This window comes from Thunnus thynnus, chromosome 8 (genome assembly GCF_963924715.1).
Source record: "Thunnus thynnus chromosome 8, fThuThy2.1, whole genome shotgun sequence".
Classification (NCBI taxonomy): Eukaryota; Metazoa; Chordata; class Actinopteri; order Scombriformes; family Scombridae; genus Thunnus; species Thunnus thynnus.
Window position 1 is genome coordinate 2630326 of NC_089524.1, and position 19837 is coordinate 2650162.

General features: G+C 41.9%; 1 protein-coding gene across 1 annotated transcript in view; it reads left to right on the forward strand.

Moving 5' to 3' along the window:
* The first annotated feature begins 313 nt into the window (after positions 1-313).
* Positions 314-19837, forward strand: part of pde4dip (phosphodiesterase 4D interacting protein) — a 43628-nt gene continuing 24104 nt past the window's right edge. Inside the window, exons 1-18 of the mRNA XM_067596121.1 lie at positions 314-2788; positions 4429-4566; positions 4712-4831; positions 5177-5269; positions 5969-6178; positions 6277-6435; positions 6553-6648; positions 7402-7539; positions 7665-7844; positions 8673-8867; positions 8953-9207; positions 10480-10651; positions 13614-13726; positions 14201-14367; positions 14592-14916; positions 16155-16335; positions 16493-16609; positions 17291-17765. Coding sequence (XP_067452222.1) covers positions 1517-2788; positions 4429-4566; positions 4712-4831; positions 5177-5269; positions 5969-6178; positions 6277-6435; positions 6553-6648; positions 7402-7539; positions 7665-7844; positions 8673-8867; positions 8953-9207; positions 10480-10651; positions 13614-13726; positions 14201-14367; positions 14592-14916; positions 16155-16335; positions 16493-16609; positions 17291-17765 — 4406 coding nt within the window. The 5' untranslated portion in view covers positions 314-1516. The remainder of the gene's footprint in view (positions 2789-4428; positions 4567-4711; positions 4832-5176; positions 5270-5968; positions 6179-6276; positions 6436-6552; positions 6649-7401; positions 7540-7664; positions 7845-8672; positions 8868-8952; positions 9208-10479; positions 10652-13613; positions 13727-14200; positions 14368-14591; positions 14917-16154; positions 16336-16492; positions 16610-17290; positions 17766-19837) is intronic.

Sequence of the window (19837 nt, forward strand, 5' to 3'; positions counted from 1 at the left end):
TATAAGCTTCACATCAACTTATAAATGACTGTGTGGACACACTGTGGATTTTGGCCTCCATCACTTCCATTAAAAAGCAGATTTGAAGGATCTTTTAATATCCAGACATAATTGAAAACATGTCCTGTCCTTTAATTAAATAATTTATACTAAAGAAAGTGAAAGTTGGGAAACATCATCAAGTACAATGTATGTGGAGGTTCTCTTATAATTTAATGTAATTTAATGAATCATATATTTTGTAATGGGAGGATTAAGCTCACTTTTAGAGTCTCGGTGTGAGGCATCATCTCATATAGACGATCTTTGCTTTCTGTCAACGTTGCCTCGTTATGAAAGCGGCGGAGCGTCTGACAGCCGCTCCCTCCATCCTCCGCTGATGAAGCCGCTGCCGCTGGACAGAAAGCTGCCCGGAGGACTCGGAGAGACACCGGTGGATGTTTTCACTAAACTAAACCGTCGATGAAGGGAGATTTGTTGGGTTTTTTTCCGTGTTCGTGTCCGGTTGTACCGGGGGGCAGCAGCAGCAGCAGCAGCAGCAGCGGGGGGATGCTGTCATGCAAAGAGACGTCATTGATTTAAAGGAAAGAAAATACGGCGGTGACATCAGAGGAGGGTCGTTTCTACTCCCACCGGAGGACACAGGATTCAAACACGGAATCGATCTGTTCGACATGTCTCCGTTTCTACACCGAGGAAGTGAAATTATGACCCGTGACAGCGAAGATCTCTCACATCCGCTCTGCAGGGAAATCTCCGCAGATGATCATCACGCTGTCATGTCTGCGTGATCCGACGAGATCTGAGCTTCATGAGGTTTATTCATCGAAGAGAAATGAAGAGATTCTGATGCTGCTTCCTCATTAGAGCTCCACCCTCATGAGACTTGTTTTCACTCATGATCAGAGGAGAAAAAGCCGATTAAAATATCATATATGATCGATTAGGCTACAAGTCTTGATGTAGAGATTCATTAAGCCTCCAAGTTTGATTAAAGCTCCTAATGAAAATTGAAAAAAAAAAATGTACATACGACGCAGCAGATATCTTTAAATTTCAGATTTGAGATTGAAAGTTTAATCTTGACAAAGTTGCCAAAACAATTTTCAGCACAAAAGTCTATTTAGCAGCTATTCTGGAGCTTTCTGTCTTATCCGATGATCTTCCTCAGCAGATGGAGTTTGCCCACTTGTCAAAAGACTGAATTTTAAGTTTAAGTAGTTTGTTTTTGTTTTTTTTTTAAATAATAACTTTAAAGTTACAGTTAATGGCAGCTCAGGACTGGCACTGGAACATGAAGTACGGAAGTTGAAGAAGGACAAAACTTGAAATTAAAGAGAACTATTTAATGTGATTTTATTCTATCAAAACTTTTTAAATCAGTGCAGTTGGATCACACCTGTACAAAACTCCAGCACTTTAATTTACTCTGCACAGGTGTGAGTTCACCTACAATCCATAAAGCAGCTCTTTAACCTCTTAGAAGCGACTTTTGTGTTATTGATACTTTGTTGTGATGCTGGACGTCGTAAAGATGAAGGAGGCGTGCAGGATCTGTGCCCGCGAACTCTGCGGCAACCAGCGGCGATGGATTTTCCACCCGGCGGCCAAACTCAACCTGCAGGTGCTGCTGTCTCACGCTCTGGGACACGAGCTGACCCGGGACGGCCGCGGTGAGTTCGCCTGCTCCAAGTGCACCTTCATGCTGGACCGCATGTACCGCTTCGACACGGTGATCGCCCGAGTGGAGGCGTTGTCTCTGGAGCGCCTCCACAAGCTGCTGCTGGAGAAAGACCGGCTGCGGCAGTGTATCGGAGGCCTGTACCGCAAAAACAACGCGGAGGACGGAGGCGTGGCTCCGGCCGGGTCCTGCGTAGGAGTCATCGGGGTGGAGGCGGGGTCTGAAGACTCTCCTGTGGTGGATCTGTCAGACCTGCAGGAAGTGAGATACTCAGATATGGTCCAGGATGATCTGGTGTACTCTGTGTATGAGTCATGGGCTGATAAGGAGGACCCCGCCCTGGACCACCAACACCACGTCCATCATTGCACCGGAGCGGACCCCCTCCCTGGCCAGAAGCCCAGGCGCTGCAGGGGCTGTGCGGCGCTCCGTGTGGCAGACTCTGACTACGAGGCGGTGTGTAAGGTGCCTCGGAGGGTTGGACGCCGGAGCACATCCTGCGGCCCGTCTACACGCTACTCAACTGGAACTCCAGGGGCCGAGGACCCCAACAGAACCTCCGGTGGGTCTGAGGCTACGTCCGTCCCCTTTGAGCCCCCTTCAGCTGGATTAGAGACCGATAAAACCACTTGTGACAGAACGAGTCTGAGCCCGACATCGTCTGTAGAATCTCTGGACACCGCCGTGGATGTGGGCTGCCATCCTGCAACCCACAAAGAGAGAGAGGAACCTGAGCCAGAGAAAGATCCAGAGGAGGCTCCAGTGAGAAGGGATGCTCCATGGGACAAACCCCCAAGCGAGAGCTCCCTCTCTGGGCTTGAGATGATGCTGAACCTCCTGAAGGGCTGGGAGTACCGGCCGGTGAAACCTCGGAGAGGCAGCAAGCTCCCAGTTCTGGTCAAAGCCAAGCTAGAGCAGGGCCTGTCGCTGCCGCTGCCCATCCCGCTGAGGGCGCCACGTGGAGGGGACTGTGAGCTGAACCCCCACCAGCCTGTACCGGAGGTCGTGACCCCCTGTCCCCAGCAGGAGCTGCAGGCAGAGCTGGCCGAGCTGGAGGAGCAGTGGTTGGATGATTATGTTCAGTGCGGGCCGTTCCGCTTTCAGCAGGTAGCTGCAGCACCTGGATGACCTTTGACCTTAAATGATCCACACAGTGTAGATTCTGTAGCTTTCATTTAGGCAGGACGGTTAAAACATTGATCTGATTATTATTGGAAATCTGTAAAACTTTTTTTAGTTCATCTGTCGTCGTCTTCTGTGGATCTCAGGTGACCATTAAAATCTAGGCAGAAACCTTGATGATGTCATGGTGACAACTAGCTTAGAGTATAAATGCAGTGGTATGTGGCATTAGTTCATGCTATATACTCGTCCCTATACAAAGAAACATTCAGTAAATTAATACATTTTTAAAATCCCTAACCCTCAGATATAATCAGAAACTCTTCTCACATTTTTTCCTTCTCTCTCCGTTAGTAGCGTCGTATTCTGAGGCCTGTTAACAATAAAACACGTCTCTTGTCTCTCAGCTGGAAGCAGAACCTGCTTTCTTCCAAACCTCTTAATCATCAGCAACATCTCAGATTTTTTTTCCAGCATTTCAAATAAAGTAATAAAGTGAAAAAGCTGCAGCTGGTTTAAAACCCAGATGCACAAATTTCACATTTACATCACAAGACAATGATGCAAAACTAAACATCACCTCAGAACGACATCGACCTGCCGAACAAGGTCAAATCTCACTGGTTGTTCTGTCTACTCATCTCCTTCGACGCTGACAAAGCCTCTCAGGGGAGCATAAATACCCTTCTTCGCCCGTATCCTAGCAACACTCCAGTTGCCATGGGAACAGTCTCCCAAGCGCTGCAGCGGCCCGTCAGCGCTCGGTCTGATCCGGCTTCATAACTTCTATTGTTATGTTAATGATTAGTGGCTCGGCGTGCCAGCAGCAAACCAAACGCAGACAAGAATGCTCTGTTATTATGGTGGCATTGAGGCTGCACAGTGGACCTCTTTACTGGTATGAATGGGGAAATTTACACCCCAGTCATTCATGCACTGGTTTAAATGGAGCAGTTCTTTCAAAGGGCTTTAGTCTATAAATCAACAACCACCTAATTCTATCTCTCTAGCTCATAGAGGCTGACAGACTTCCTCAGTTTCTCTTAAAAACTAAAATAAATGATTTTCATACAGTTACATACAGCAGGTCATTCCAGAAAAGCTTATGTGGAACCATTATAGTCTAACCATTATTTTCTTTTCTATTTTTGTGTCTCCATCCTATAATTTGAGCCTATTATTATGTTGAGATGCAGCAAGTTACACGTACATCTCAAAGGCATCCCAGAAGAGGGGGTCGAGTGACATCACATCTTTATACAGATCCATAAAAAACACAAACAAGGAAGTCAACAACACGCTGCCGTGGCAACAGCCGTCTGTTTCCCCAGGAAGTCGTCCAACTGCGAGCTGAGCTGACATCACTTTCCACTTTCACTCAATCACCCACACAACAGCTGCGAGGACGGAGCGCTGAACCGCGTGTGTGTGTGTGTGTGTGTGTGTGTGTGTGTGTGTGTGTGTGTGTTTAGACAGGAAAACTCTCTACACTGATTAATCCGTCAACTAGTGTTCTAGTAAATTATTCCAAAGTTTTATATCTTCTGTTTCATCCCAAATGCCTCTATCACACCATGACAACTGTTATTGATCTGCTCTAACATGATTCCTCTTGTGTTTTTCAGCGGGTGATTGACCAGCAGCAGGATCAGCTGAGCCAGTACGAGAGCGCTGCAGGCGAGTGTGTCGATGAGCTGCAGAAGGCCCAGGACCAGGTCCGCTCGCTGCAGGCCAAGATCAGAGAGAGCGAGAGCAGGAACCAGGTAGGAACACGTCACCTCGCACACCTGCGTCTGAAAGCTGTTTAATAAACAGGAAACAGGTTGAAGTTATTAAAGACGTCGTTGTATCATTTTTTCCACTCAGTCGTTTCTGTGATTGTGTGTGTGTGTGTGTGTGTGTGTGCAGAAGCTGCAGGAGCGTCTCGGTGAGATGGAGCTGGAGCTGCGGTCGGCACGAGAGGAAGCACAACAGCAGGAGCGAAACATCCAGAACATCAGCGATACCGTCAACTCCAAGGAGGCAGAGGTAGAGAGGGATGGATGAATAGATAGATAGAAAAAGGAGGAGAGAAGGAAGGAACTAAACATTCATACAGAGAATAAAAAGTCTGAACACAGCAGAGAGAGGAAGAAAAACACAAGAGCGAGACTGAGATTAAGTGTGAAAAGGATGCACAGTTTCAGACTTGAATAGTGTTTATGTGTGTCTTTGTGTGTGTGTGTGCGTGTGTGTGTGTGTGTGTGTGTGTGTGTGTGTGTGTGTGTGTGTGTGTGTGTGTGTGTGTGTGTGTGTGCGCGCGTGCATGTGCGTGCGTGTGTGTGTGCGCGTGCGTGTGTGTGCGTGTGTGTGTGTGTGTGTGTGTGCATGCAGGCTGCAGAGCTGTACCGGGTGATCGAGGAGCAGAATAAGATGTTGTGTTCTCTCAAAGAGCTCGCCAACCGCAACCAGCTGCAGCAGCTGCAGGTTTGTAGCTGCTCCTGTTTCTGCTTTCTGTGTCTTAGATTCTCATTTATTTATTCATTTATTTATTTATTTATTTATTTAATTGGATCAGATATTTATTTCATTTGGATCTCTGTTATTTGTTACCAGAGCAACAGCTGCTCTTCCTGGCGTCCTTAGAAAAAAGGAATAATAATGATACTACCATACTCACATATGTATGCACAAACATAAGTACATGTACTTACATATAAAACAGGTAATAAAAGGAGTAAAAAGTCTTAGTTTGTAATATAGTAATAGTACAATAATATAGTATATATACACACTGCACTTGAATGTCCAGAATAACCCAGTCTTCCAAATATAATATTGAGTAATAAGCTTCTCTACAAACTAAATAAACCCCGTCAGACCTTTAGATCTATATTTGACACATAAGGAAAATCCTCAACTGTTTTTTTAAAGGTAATCTTAAAGGGATTTTCTGATAAACGATGGTAAATTATTCCACTGATTGGCTGCTCTCGATACAACAGTTTTCTTTAAAGTGTTAGTTTTGGGTTGTGAGTATTTATTATCATGTGTCTAGTTTTGTAATAGTGCTTTTATTCCTTGTAAATAAATGTGAGGTCACCTTTAAATAGTTCCACTCACATATTTAAGTGACATTTTTTAATTCCTCCTCACTGACGTGTCTCTCTGGGTGTTTACCTGCAGGTTTCTGGGGCGGAGAGTATCCGGGGTCAGGGTGAGGTGCTGGCTCTGCAGGCGTCTCTCTTCCAGGCTCAGCTGGAGCTTCAGGCCGGCCAGCGGACGCAGCGGCAGTCGGCGAGGACGCAGGAGGACCTGAACCGGGCCCTGCAGCGTCTGGAGAAAGACCTGCAGGGGGCGCTGCAGCACAGGAGGGAGACGGAGAGACACAACCAGGTGAGAACGGGAGGGATGAGTTGTGATTTGACTGGTTTAGAGTTTAGAGTTTACAGATCTCTGTGCTGTATAAAGTCATATATATGTGTGGCGTTCAGGATCTGCAGCTAGCTCTGGAGAAGGCTCGCTCGGCCCTGCAGGAGAGAGAGGAGCAGCTGAGTAACGACGAGCGAGAGAGGCAGAGGAAGGAGGAGGAGAGAGAGAAGATCATCAGAGAGCTGAAGACGTCCCTGCAGACTAAAGAGCAGCTGGTGCAGGTCAGACACACAGTAAACACCTCGTATGATGCTTTAACTCAAGTTCATACACTCACAAACATTCACACACACACACACACTGCCGTACACTGACTCTGTGTGTTTATCGTCCACCAGGATTACTGCGAGCTGTTGGATGATCCGAAGGAGAAGAGAGACTCTCTGCTTCAGAAACTCCGACAGCGTATTCAGGAGAGAGACCGAGCTCTGGAGGTAAACACACACACACACACACACACACACACACACACACACACACACACACACACACACACACACACACACACACACACACACACACACACATCAGTGTTTACTCTTCAACAAGCAGCGATAGCAATGAGTTACAAACTGCGTAAGACAAATCCCACAAAATATCCCATAAATAAGAACTAAACTGAAATACAATCACTAAATGATGAATGAAACAAGTTAAATAACACCTTAAAACAACCCAAGACGTGTCTACAACCATCATTTACTTCACTGAGAATTTATTCCTCTGACACAGACTCACTTCCTGTCTGGTAACCAGTCACTGTGTACATATAAGAGAGCGTGTTTATGAAACACGATCACATCCATCCTTTGCCAAAAAAAAGTGTCAACCGTTCCAGAGAGAAAGTTATTCTCGGTAGCTTTTTAGATTGACCATAAGAGGAAACTAGAGCCGGACGGATAGATGTGCTTACACGAGCTTTTTACAGATACTGTATATCAGTATCGGTGTATATGTCGGCCAGTAAGTAACAAAATAACTGCAGTACAGAAATGTTTGTTATTTGAATGTTAAACTCCAAATCCCAGATCAGTATCACCTCAAAAATCCACCATCAGATAAACTTTTAGTGCCATTTAAGACGATTCCTCCTAGTAAAACAACTCCAACAACAACTCCCAACTCTCTCGTCTACATAGCAGCCCTGGGGAGGATTTATTTGTCTTTTTTTTCTGTCCGATCTGCAGCGAGCGGTGGACGAAAAGTTCCGCTGCGTGGAGGCGAAAGAGGAGGAAACACGTCGACTACAGCTGCTCCTCCGAGAGAAGGAGAGAGACCTGGAGAGGCAGCGATGTGTCCTGGATAACAACGAGGAGACCATCACTGTGAGAAAACACACAATAATACACACCTTCCTTCTCCCCGATTGTCCCAGCCTCCTTATCGGCCGCTCGTGTGTGTGTGTGTGTGTGTATGTGTGTGTGTGTGTGTGTGTGTGTGTGTGTGTCAGAGCCTGGAGGTGCTGGTGCGAGGTAAAGCTCTGGAGCTGGAGCAGGTGTGTGACGCCTGGAGGAACGTCCAGCGGCAGCAGCAGGACAGCGAGGAGAGACAGATCTACATCCTGAGAGAGAGAGACACCATCATCAGCCAGCTGCAGGCGGCGCTGCACGCTCGCACGCAGGAGGCCCAGGTACCGAAAAGACAGATTTACTGAAACATTCATATCTGTTATATTTGACTTCTCAGCTTTAAATGACGACAACTACAGTCATATGATCAGCACTTCATGTTTTCCTCTCTACTCATGTTGCATTTAACTTAAATTAAACAGTTCAGCTCAGATCAGTTTTTGCAGAAAGGCAACATAAAAACACAAAACCATGAAAACAAGCACAATAAAAACACAAGAAGACAGTAAAAGACATTAAAAGTGTTGCTACTCTACATGCAATCCACACAATAAGGGTGTACATTAAAAGCAAGGACATAATCTCCTCATAATTGAGGCCATTCTGACTGAATATAAGGTAAAGTTATAATAAGTAATGAATGTTTATTACTGCAGATGAATAGGCGGCTAGATCTCTGTGCAGCTAATCCACATGGTTCATTTCTGTGTTGACTATATAGCATTTGCATCACATTTCCAGAATATCTGCAGCAGAGGTGGCGAGTATAAATTTAGCCTGACCCATAGTCAGAATGGTTACAACTATGAGAAAAAGATGTAAAGAAGCAGGAAAATACAGTCAATCAATCCTCTAACTGTGTTTAAAGAACCAAACTGCTGGATTATAATTAACAGGATCATTTTAGCATATTAGCAACATTAGCATGTGTTAGTTAAGTCACATTAGAAGGACTGGTGGAGAATTTTGCAGCTTTCTTGTCAGGTTGAACATCGCAGATCAGCTTTGCATCACACGTTGGAAACAACACAGAAAACAGCAAATCTTTGTTTATTTCCTCCTTGTTGGATTCATGTTTCTTCTTCTTCTTCTTCTTCCCTCGGCTGCAGGATCTGCGCTGCTCGCTGCTATCTCAGATCCAATCGACTCCCGGCGACATTCTGGAGGAGCTGAAGGTCCGCCTCCAGCTCAAAGACCGCCTCTTCCAGGAGGTGCTTGGTGACCGGACACGTCAGGCCCAGGAGCACCAGGAGCAGGTCCAGGATCTACGTAGAACCATCAGCTCCAGAGATCAGTACATTCAGGTACGGCAGGGGAGCGTCAGTAAATATTTAGACTCAATATAAGAGTCGTATGTGTGGAAAAAAAATAACAGCAGTCTCCCTGCAGGACTCGGCCAGCCGGCTCGGCGAGGTGATGTCAGAGCAGACAGCCAGGCTCCAGGAGCTCCGCAAACAGCTGAGCTCAAGTTACGGGTCGAGGTCTGACTCCGATCCGGACTTGGCAGCGGAGCTTCAGGCGGCGCAGGAGGAGCTGAGTCTGGTTCTCAGGAGGGAGAAGGAGAGCCGGGAGCTGAGCAGGAGTCAGGCCGCCACGCTGGACTCGCTCACCAGGACGCTGCACGTGAAGGAGGAGATGATCAGGGTCAGTGTGAGAAGAAGAGGAGAGACGGAGGAATGTTTGAATGTGTATCATGAGAGTGATTTAACTGGAAAGTCTGAAATAAAAGGCAGTATTTAAAAATGAGAAATAACACCAGTAAGAGGGAGGAATTACCTGGACTACAGTAGAACAGCTACATAGAAACATAGTGAACATTTCCATCAGTACAACAACAGTCATGTCACAATCACTGCTTCACTTTTTAACATTAATACTGTTTAAAATACATAAATTCCAACCATTTCTACATTGCAATTCTAATGGTGTTAAGCTACTATGATTACTTTCAATACTTGAATACTAGACTCATATTCAAGTTAATGAAAGGAAGTGGCAAAACACAAACAAATATCTAAAATAATAATAATAACTTTATTTATATAGCACCTTTTTAAAAACATGTTAGACAAGGCAAAAGCAGAACAATGAAACAGAAAACAATAACAGATCTGACCTTAAAAAAGATGGCGGCCGAAGGCAAAAAAGTTTAAAAGAAAGATGATCTAAAGACAACGTTTACATAAAAGCAAGTCTGTAAAAGTGGGTTTTAAGAAGTGATTTAAAAGAAGTTACTGATTCTGAAGCCTTATCTCTAAGTCGAGGGGCCCTGATGGAAAAAGCGACCTTTAGATTTAAGCCTCAGAAGGGCCCCACCCTGAGGATCTAAGGCTGCAGGCTGGCTCGCTCGTACGGGGGTCAGCATACCCGTTATGTAGCACGGAGATTCAGACCCAGACGTGCTTTAAAAGTGATCAGTAAAATCTCAAAATCAATTCTAAAACGAGCAGGGAGCCAACGGAGAGAAGCCAGAATCGGGGTGATGTGATGTCGTCTGTTAAAACCAGTAAGAATAAAAATATGATAATGAATAAATACGGTAAATTAGAAATAAAAGCTGTGTTTTCTCTGCAACTGTAATAAAGGTTTATTTGATAATTGACTTTTATTGTCTAAAATAAACAAAACTACACTGATTTTTAATTGTAATTAACCAACAGTCGACAGTTTTTGCAGGTAGATTCACATGACAGACTTTTCTAGTTTTTACTCGCATTCAAAATACCTTCAACCAACATATTTACTACAGTATGAGAACAGAATTAGTTGATATAAAGTCAAAAAGGCTGTTTTGACAACACAACGTCTCCACTGATTATCGTCTGCTTCAGCAGTATTTTGTGTTGTACTTGTACTTGTACTCATGTATGTGTGTGTATCTGTCATGTTGTTGGCGTTCCTCTGGGCGTTCTCCAGGACTTCCAGAGGCAGCTGGTGGAGCCCGCCGGCCTCCCGCTGGTCGAACGTCTCACCCAGGAGGTCCAGGAGCTGAGGGAGAGCCTGGTCCAGCTGGACGGCGGTCCCCCTGCCAGAGGCCCCGTCCTGGGCCGGGACCGACCCAACAGCGGCAGGCAGCCTGAGTTGGGAGGTGGGCATCAGAGAAGCATGGGACAGTATCTGTAACAGCAACTGGGAGCGGTGGCGGTGGTGTTGGCGTCCGAGTGGAGCGAATCACTGTGGTGTTGGTGTTTGTACTAATTTATAACTGAACCAAGGAGAACTAATGGGTGAAATACTAACACTGAACATTTTTATTGTAACAAGTGATGGAAACATGATGGATTTTGGGGAATTCGCCTGGTGTTTGGCTTCTAACTCGAAACAGTTAACGTTGCTTCTTAACACTGATGACAGAAATGTTTGTTGAAACCCTTAACAAGCAGCATCCCCATGTTTTGGGATGATATCCAGTTAAATTCTTTATTCAAACTTGACAAAATATAATCATAATCTATCTGTGGAAACTATTTTAGGATCCCAGTTGTATATTTTGTAACAGGAATCCATAGAAACCAATGAAATTCTAAAAAAAAAGGCTTAAAAAAATCTTTATAATCTATCTTTACAATGTTTGAGTCTCTGTAAATTGGTTCAGTATAATTCTGACTTTTTGATAGTAAAATCAACTTTTTAGATAGAGTTCTATTTCAGGGGAGACCAGAATTACGACTGTAATTGAAACAGCACAAGAATAATAATTATTTTATTTTCGGTACGTCTTTTACTGGCTTGTGCACAAAAACAGTTAGTGCTTGTTAAGGGGTTGCATGTGTGTTCAGTTAAAAAAAAGAAAAAATCAACAAACCAAACAGGATGTAGCATCATGTTTGGGGTTTGGAGAAAAAACATAAAAATAAATACAAAATATAAATACTGATAACTAATTACCTGATATTGCAGAAATCTGTACATCAAATCTGTAAAACTTGTTTCCATCAGAGACTTAAAGTCTGAAAAACTGCAGAATTTCTTTTTTTTTAATTAATTTTGTAAGTATAACGTGTGTTTGTCTCATTTTGGATCAATGCTCTTCACGTTAACCCTCCTGGGTGACGACCAGTTTGGAAACAGCTGGAAAAATAGAATATTTCAGTGCAGTTAAATGTGATTTTTGCACAATTTATTCATTTGCTTTGTTAAAAGTATCCCAACATATTTTCTATTTTGTATGACAGATGTGGTCATGCTTTGTATTTTGTTAAGATATATGTTTATGTGTGTCAGTCTTAATATATTAGTGTGTTTGCATGTTCAACAGCATGAACGAGCCTTTTTTTTTTTTGAATGCTGTAAAACTGTATGACAATTACTGGAGAATATAAATATACAAGCATATTCCACACTGCTTTTATTAATATAATTCTGTACCAATATCCAGTTTTCAGCTGTCTAGATGAATGTTTTCTGTTTGCTTCTGTGATTTTATGAGACTCGGTGCAGTTCAGCAACCATCAGTTGCATCTTTCTGGTTCAATATTCATGAATATAATCATAAAAAAACAAGTGTCACACTGGAGAACAAGTACAGTAAGTATGAATGTTTTTTTTCCTCAGAACAGAGGAATGTAAACTGTGTTTCTGCACAGACTCCCTGACAGGTTTGACAAATATTAAAAGAAAGTTCAGCCATGTTTGTTGCATCGCTGACATTCCTGCACATTTTATTGGATTTTTATAAACGTTTAGACCCCAAAATGTTACTGAACAGTTCAATAAATATACCTGTTGTATTATGCATGTGTGATTTCAGGATGTTTCCATGGTTTATACAGTTCAAGTTGCCCAAGTTTCCCTTCTTCCCCTCTTATATAGTTACATCCTCATGCTGCATCTCTCTCCACTATGTGAATGAACACACACCAAAAAAAACCCCTAAAAACCACAGTAACTTAAGCACAAAGTCCAGTTTCAGAGGAACATTCATTCTAAAGCACAAAAACTACACAAAATTAATCATATTGTTATGCTTCACCTCACAGTCACAGCGACAGGATTTTACAAATATTTAAAACATGAGTTCATGAATTCCCCCAAACACAACGTCAAACCTCGCAGCACAACCAGCTGCTCAGTTATATATTTACTTTAAATGTCATTTTCATACATGATGGTCTAGATGCAGTTTCAAAGAATTCTTCATGCTGTTAGGAATAATTCATTCTGGTAGAGAAAATCACTTTATATTTAGAAATCCACCAAATGTTCAGCTAAAAACGGTCACATTTAAAGATGCTGATATTGAGGAATATCAGAATTAACCTTTTAAAAACCCACCATGTGTGATTTCAGTTTAACTATAGACTGTTTACTTCTTCTCAAGTTATCAACCTAAAATTCACAGAAACAACAACAGAGATAAGACGACCTCATGATTGATATGAGACTAAATCCAGGTAGTAATGTGACCTACGGTAGGCTGTTATAGAGCCCAAGAACATGAAAAACACTATTAACTATTAACATGACGATCAACAGCACATCCAAGAAACTTCAAGATCAGGATTAACTTCATCACAAATATGTAAAATCTCACAGACAGTTATATGTTCAGGAAATCACCCACAATCCTCTTCTGTTCTGTTCACATCATTCAGTCCCAAAAGCCTTTTCAGCAGCTTCTTATATAAAATTAAATCCTAGTTATGATTTAACACGTTGCTCTGTGTTTGGGTTCAGATGTCTGTTCATTATATTACAGTTTAGACCAAAATAATTAACTAACATGTAATGTTTAGCAGATCAGTGAACAAGCTGTTTGTATGTACATACAGTTAAACTATATATATTTATATTTATACTATACTAAGGCCTATACAAACTACCAAGATGATAATGAAAGTGAAGAATGTCAGCTGGACTGTGTGAGGACTGTTTCAGAAATAAACAGATGTTTTCTCCGTGTGACAGTGTTGCTCATTAAACTGGTTGCTGAACTGCACAAAGTCACAAAATAAACAAGTTCAATGTTAAAATCAGCTGTTTTTTTATATGATTTCGGTTGTTTATTATTTCTTCATCTTTCTCTAACTTTCTTCTGCTTCCCGTAGTAGAGCTGACCTCAGAGGACGAAGACGAGGCTGACGACGATCTGAACAGCGAGTACACTGAGAGCGTTGATGAAGAGGAGTCCAAGCTGAGGGTTCAGTCACTGGCAAACAACAAGGTACGAACATCTGGATCAGCACTGATGTTTAATCTTATGTCTCAGTCATTTATTTTAAACACCCTTTGAATTTCTACTTCCGTGCTTCTTTCATATTGACAAGTTGATTGTTTTCTTCTAATTTTAAATATTTTAATATTTGGCTGTGTGAGTGGCGTTGAGGAGGCTACAACTGAACCTTGAACCTGGAATGTTAGCAGCTGGGTTTTCTTCAAACTCTTTGGACTTAATTGTTATCATTATTATAATTAGGTCTTGTAAAAATTGTAGTTTTAGTATTAGACATTAAATGCTGATTGATGTAATTGTGCAGCTATGAAATTTACAGTGAGTGTGATGAACTTTCAATTAAAGATTCAATTAAAGATGACAGATGATGCATCCAGTAACTTTAATTGTGCTTGTGTAGTAAAGTAAGAACTCCGGGGGTTCTGGACTTATAACTCATCAATAGTTCTGACTCTGTGTGATCAGGGTTCTGGAGGTCCAGGAAAAGCTTCGTCCCAGGATCTGTTGTTTGAAGGTCAGGGGTTGATGGAGGTCAAACAGCTGGTGGAGCAGAAGAGGGCGGTGGAGAGAGAGCTGGGAGAGCTGAAGGCTCAGCTGGAGAAGACCGGCTTCTCCTCGCTGTCACAGATGAGGTAAAAACATTCAGTCAAAGGCTCAAAAACCGCAGCAACCAGCTGTTTTAGTAAATTACTGTAAAGTAAATAAAATTCAACTATATGTTTGTGAGCTGTTTTTAAAGATTTACAACTACAGGAACCAATGAGCTTGTAGCTGAGTGTCACAGATGGACTAAACATTATTTGTTTACAATAAGGAAAATATTTTAACTGTCCGTCTCCGTCCTTCTGTTTTAAAGGAAAGCTCTGTTCAGTCTGCGTTTGGAGAACGAAGATTTAAAGCATCAGCTGACTGAAGGACTGCAGCCTGACAGTAGACAGACTGATGAGCAGAAGGTGCTGGACGGCGAAGAGGAGGATGAGGAGGAGGAAGACGAGGAGGAGTTGGATGTGACCATAGAGGAAGAAGAGGAGGAAATCTCTGAGCTGTGGGAAACCTGGGATGGTGAGCTGTCTCTGTCTGAGGGGAAACAGTCCCTGAACAAAATCCAGACCGATGAGGAGCAGAGGACGAAGAGAGCCGACAGACCTGAACCACTGCACCTGCTCACCACCTCCTCACAGGTACAGATGGACGTTTTTTTAAATATAAATATTTTTTAAATATCAAAATCAATGCAGCAGAAGCAGAGATATCATGTTTTATTTCACACATACTGCTTCTGCCTACATTACCCACAATGCAACTGGAGATTGGTGTATGTGATGCTAGTAGAGGCTAATGTAGCTTCGAGCAGCACTCCACACCCTCAGATTTTTTTTTTTTTTACTTATCAAACTTCAGCCCCAACCGACACTGACTCAAGTGACATCATCAGTGACATCATCAATGACATCATCAGCTCCCTCTGGACATGCGAAAGGCTTTATACTAGTTTTTACACACATGACAACTGGAAACACAAGCCGAGGTGGGAAATTGGTGGAGTTCCCCTTTAAAGCATGAAACTGTTACTTACGTTTCATGAATTTCACTATTTCGCCTCAGTGTGATGTCATAACAGGAAATAATAAGGGAGGCGATTGTCCACATAAGACAGCTTGAAGAAGACTTTAAGATCTCCAAATATAAGAGTTGTTGACAGCAAAATGCAGTTCAGTTGTCTATTTATTGCCTCCCTTCAGTTTTTTTTTTGCAGTATAATTAAACAAACAAATACATAAATTAACAATCAATGCAATAAATCACAAGAAAGATAGAAATGTAATCAAATGAACTTTCACAAAAGCACAGTTCTTTGTCTGTGAACAATTATTTGTTAAGTTTATATCACAGAAACTGTATGTCAGACAGAGAATGTCAGCAGAAAAATAATATTAAAGACAATAAGTACCTTTAAATGAATAAATAAATAAAAGCATAGTGTAAATAATCAACTCAGAAACACATGAGGGAGCGAAGACACAGTCGTAGTTTTTGTTGACGTCATTAAATTGTTGAGCAAAGGAAACCAAATACATTATGTGAAAGTTTTAATGGAAAAACTGTCACTGATACAGCAGTGGTCACTCATCCCCACAAACCAACATTTGATCTAAATCTGACTGTTCATTTTCAAGTGTTAAGGCCAAAGTGTGGTTCAAGGGGAGAGTTTGACCTCATGTTGCTGTAGATGAAAGGTCAGACAGTGCTGATCCTGAGGCGCCTGAATATCCGTATGAAATATCATGACATCGTTTTCTGTAGTTGTTGAGATGTTGTTGCTTTGAACCAAAGTACAGAAAGTTAAAAAGTAGGATGTGAGTATTGATATAAGATACATATGTCACAGTGTTTCTGTCTCTTCCTGTTTGTCATCCAGGAGGAAGACCTGGACAGCGAGCGGTCGGCCGGTCGGCAGCAGGCCGCCGTTGCCTCGGTGACGGTGGAGAAGGCGGTTCGTCTGCAGCAGCAGAGCAAAGAGCTGCAGGAGAGACTGATGGTGTCTGAAGCCACAGTTCAGGCTCAGGCCGAGCAGCTCAAAGACTACAGAGAGCTGCTCAGTGAGTGCACAGATAAAGACTCATTTTAAAAGACTTATTTCTATAAACTATTCAAAACAAACATATCAGTGATCCAAACAAGGCCTTTAACTGGCTGAAACACTGGAGTAAAGCTCATTCTTCTTCTTCTTCTTCTTCTTCTTCGGTGTCTCTGCAGCTGAGACGGCCGTGCAGCAGGACAGTAAGCAGATCCAGGTGGACCTGCAGGATCTGGGCTACGAGACCTGCGGCCGCAGTGAGAATGAGGCCGAGAGGGAAGACACCAGCAGCCCAGGTATCCTCCTCTCACACTGTCTACAGAGAGTCTGTGGACTGTTTCATGTCTCTAAAGACTCTGATTTATATCAACTTCACACAAAGAAATTCATCCAAACACATAATAAGAAAACAGGTACTTCTGCTGCTGGGTTGTTGTAGTTATTAGTAGAGGGCACTAGAGGGCAGCAGAGGAAAAGTCAGCAGCAGCATCAACTACATGATCGACTTTTCCTTCATACTGAACCTTTATTTTCATCCCCACTCTCTGAGTTGTTTATAATAATCATCTTTTTGTTAATAGTATTTTTCAAGTGAGCAACACAAAGTGTAAACTCAACTACAAGGGTTGAGGGTTCTTTCACATAAAGAAATCAGAAAAATAATAACGGTAACAAACTTAATTTGCATAACACCTTTTATACATCAGAGGCAGCTCAAATTACTTTTTATAAAATGAAAAAAAAAGCATTTAAACAAATGCAAGAAACTAATTTTTGTCCCTTTTTGTTCCTTGTTCTGCTCAGAAACTTTTTCTTTTTTCTTTTTATGTCAGAAATCCCACTAAAAAATAAAATAGCATTAAATATACTATAACTGATATTGATTTATATGTGTCAAAGAATAATTTAAAAAGTAAGTGATAATATAAGAGAACATGGAAGATATTGACTTTAACTGGCTGTTTGTTCCCTGACAGAGTTTGATGACCTGGAGATGTGCACGTCTCTGGACTGCGGGTCCCAGTGGTGGCCCACCAGCAGCAGCAGCAGCTCCACCTTCACCAAGACCACCACCCAGACCTCAGGTTACGGAGACGAGGCGTCGTCCCTCCAGCGCCTGGTGGAAGACCTTCGCTCTCAGCTGTCCCGCTCTCAGAGCGTGATCCGCGGCCTCCAGAGCCGCATCCGCTCCCTCTCCACCTCCAGCGACTACGGACCCTCCACACCCCGCAAGGTCAACTGGTCCTTCCAGGCTTCGCCCTCCCAAAGCGGGGCTGAGGACGACGAGGGCTGGCAGTCATCCGACGGAGGTCCGCTGGCTTCGCCTCGTCACCCTCACCCGGACAAGAACCTCCAGGAGCTGGTGTCCCGCGTGGACGCGCTGGAGGACCAGCTGAGGAAAGGAGGCAAGAAGACCGTCGGCGAGGAGGGAAAGTCTGCCACCTGGCCGGGGTGAGTGTTACATAATTACAGGAAATACAGCAGCTCATTTTTACATTACTGTCAATCTTTTAAGTCAAGAAAAAAGTTTTTAAAAAGACCAAAAATATTCTAATACAACAAATTATTACATTTAAAAAAAAAAATATAGAAAAAAACGAAGAAATTCCTCATGTGAACATATTCATGACAAGATTAGATACTTAATTCTGTTAATTAATGAATAAGTAAATGACATTTTATAAATAGAGTAAAATATATATATAAATAAATAAATAATAAATAATATATATAAATAAATAGAGTAAAGGGTGTAATTCTCTGCAGATATTTCACATTAAAAGCCTCCTGGGAAATGGAGGGATTATGTCCTTTAAGCTGCTGGATGTTAATGTGACTGAAGCGTTGAGTTGTACTGATGGTATCTTAACAGCAACCAAAAAGATGATTATAGTGAATAAAAAATAATATGACTGTTAAAAATGGAAAAGAGTGTTAGTGCTGTAGAAATGTACGTTATTATGATTATATTAAAACAAGCTGATAACAAAATAAGGTCAAAATAGGGACATTTGTACTGAAATATGATCAAATATACTAAAAAATCAAGTCAGTTTCACATATGAAGCTGCTCTGTCACATTTAATAAAGACCATAATAAAGAAAAAAACGAACTTTTACAGTAGATAACATGTCTGCACAGTGATCCATTAATCACTGCAGGCATTAAACGCTGTCTGTCTCCATCAGCATCAGTCTGTGTTAATCAAGCGGAGCCGCAGATGTTTTCATGTACACTCGGCCGCCCGACGGTCAGAGGGGATTAACTGACACGAGGTTCGGGAACACGCTGTCCCGTTTGCCATGTGTGACCAAAACTGTAGCTACAGTGAAGCTTCATCACTCATTTAGATGCTGAATCAGGTCCTAAAAAACACATCACCGGCCTGAAACAGAGTCATCTGCTGAAGGAGGAAAGTTTCTCTGAGCTCACTTTTAAATCTCAGTTTAACACATTTAAGAGCATCATTTGTGACATCACGACTAGTTTGTAAAAAAGTGTGATGTGGAAGTAAAGCAGAGGAAAGAGAGGGAGGAGATATCATTTTAAGAAAAAAAATACAAAATATAACCGATAAATACTGATAACTAACCTGATATTCACCAAAATGCAGAAATCTTAACAAGCAGCATCCTCAATACAAGCTTTTTTCACCTTTTGGGATGAAATCCAGTTAAATTCTTTCTCAAACTTGACAAAATATAATCATAATCTATCTGTGGGAACTATTTTAGGATCCCAGTTGTAAATTTTGTAACATGAGTCCATAAAAACCAATGAAATTCTTTTAAAAAAAAAGGCTTAAAAAAACTTATATCTTTACAATGTTTGAGTCTCTATAAATCAGTTCAGTATAATTCTGACTTTTTGATGGAGTTCTATTTCACACGAGACCAGACTGTCATTGAAACAATGATTTATTTTTGGTACGTTGTTTCCTGGCTTGTACACAAAACAAGTCAGCGCTTGTTAAGAGGTTGCATGTGTGACAGAAAAGTCTGAAAATCTCCAGAATTTCTTCATTTTGTATCTATAACATGTGTTTGTCACATTTCACGTTAACCCTTCTGGGTGATGACTAGTTTGGAAATAGCTGGAAAAAGAGAATATTTTAAAAATCTTTTATTGCATCAGGTCCTAAAAACACATCAGTCCATTACATCAGCTGTCTGAAACTGTTGAACTGTTGATTCTAATATATTAAAGTCCTTCAGATGGATGTTGTTCTCGTCTCTCGAGAGGAAAATTTCTCTGAGCTAAATCTCACCAACGAGTCACCAACGTGTCGTTTGTGGCATCATAACTAGTTTGGAGCCAATAGTGCAACTTAACACAAGTGTGATGTGGAAACTTGAAGCCTCACTTTAAAGTGAAGGAGAAAACATCTTGTGTCCAGCAGGAAGGAGTAATTAAAGGGTAATTGAACTATTTTTGTGGAAAAACCATGTCACCATCCACCTCCAACATGTCAGGAGATGATCTTTAAATAAAGAATTTGTTTTCTCATTTGTTCCTCACATTT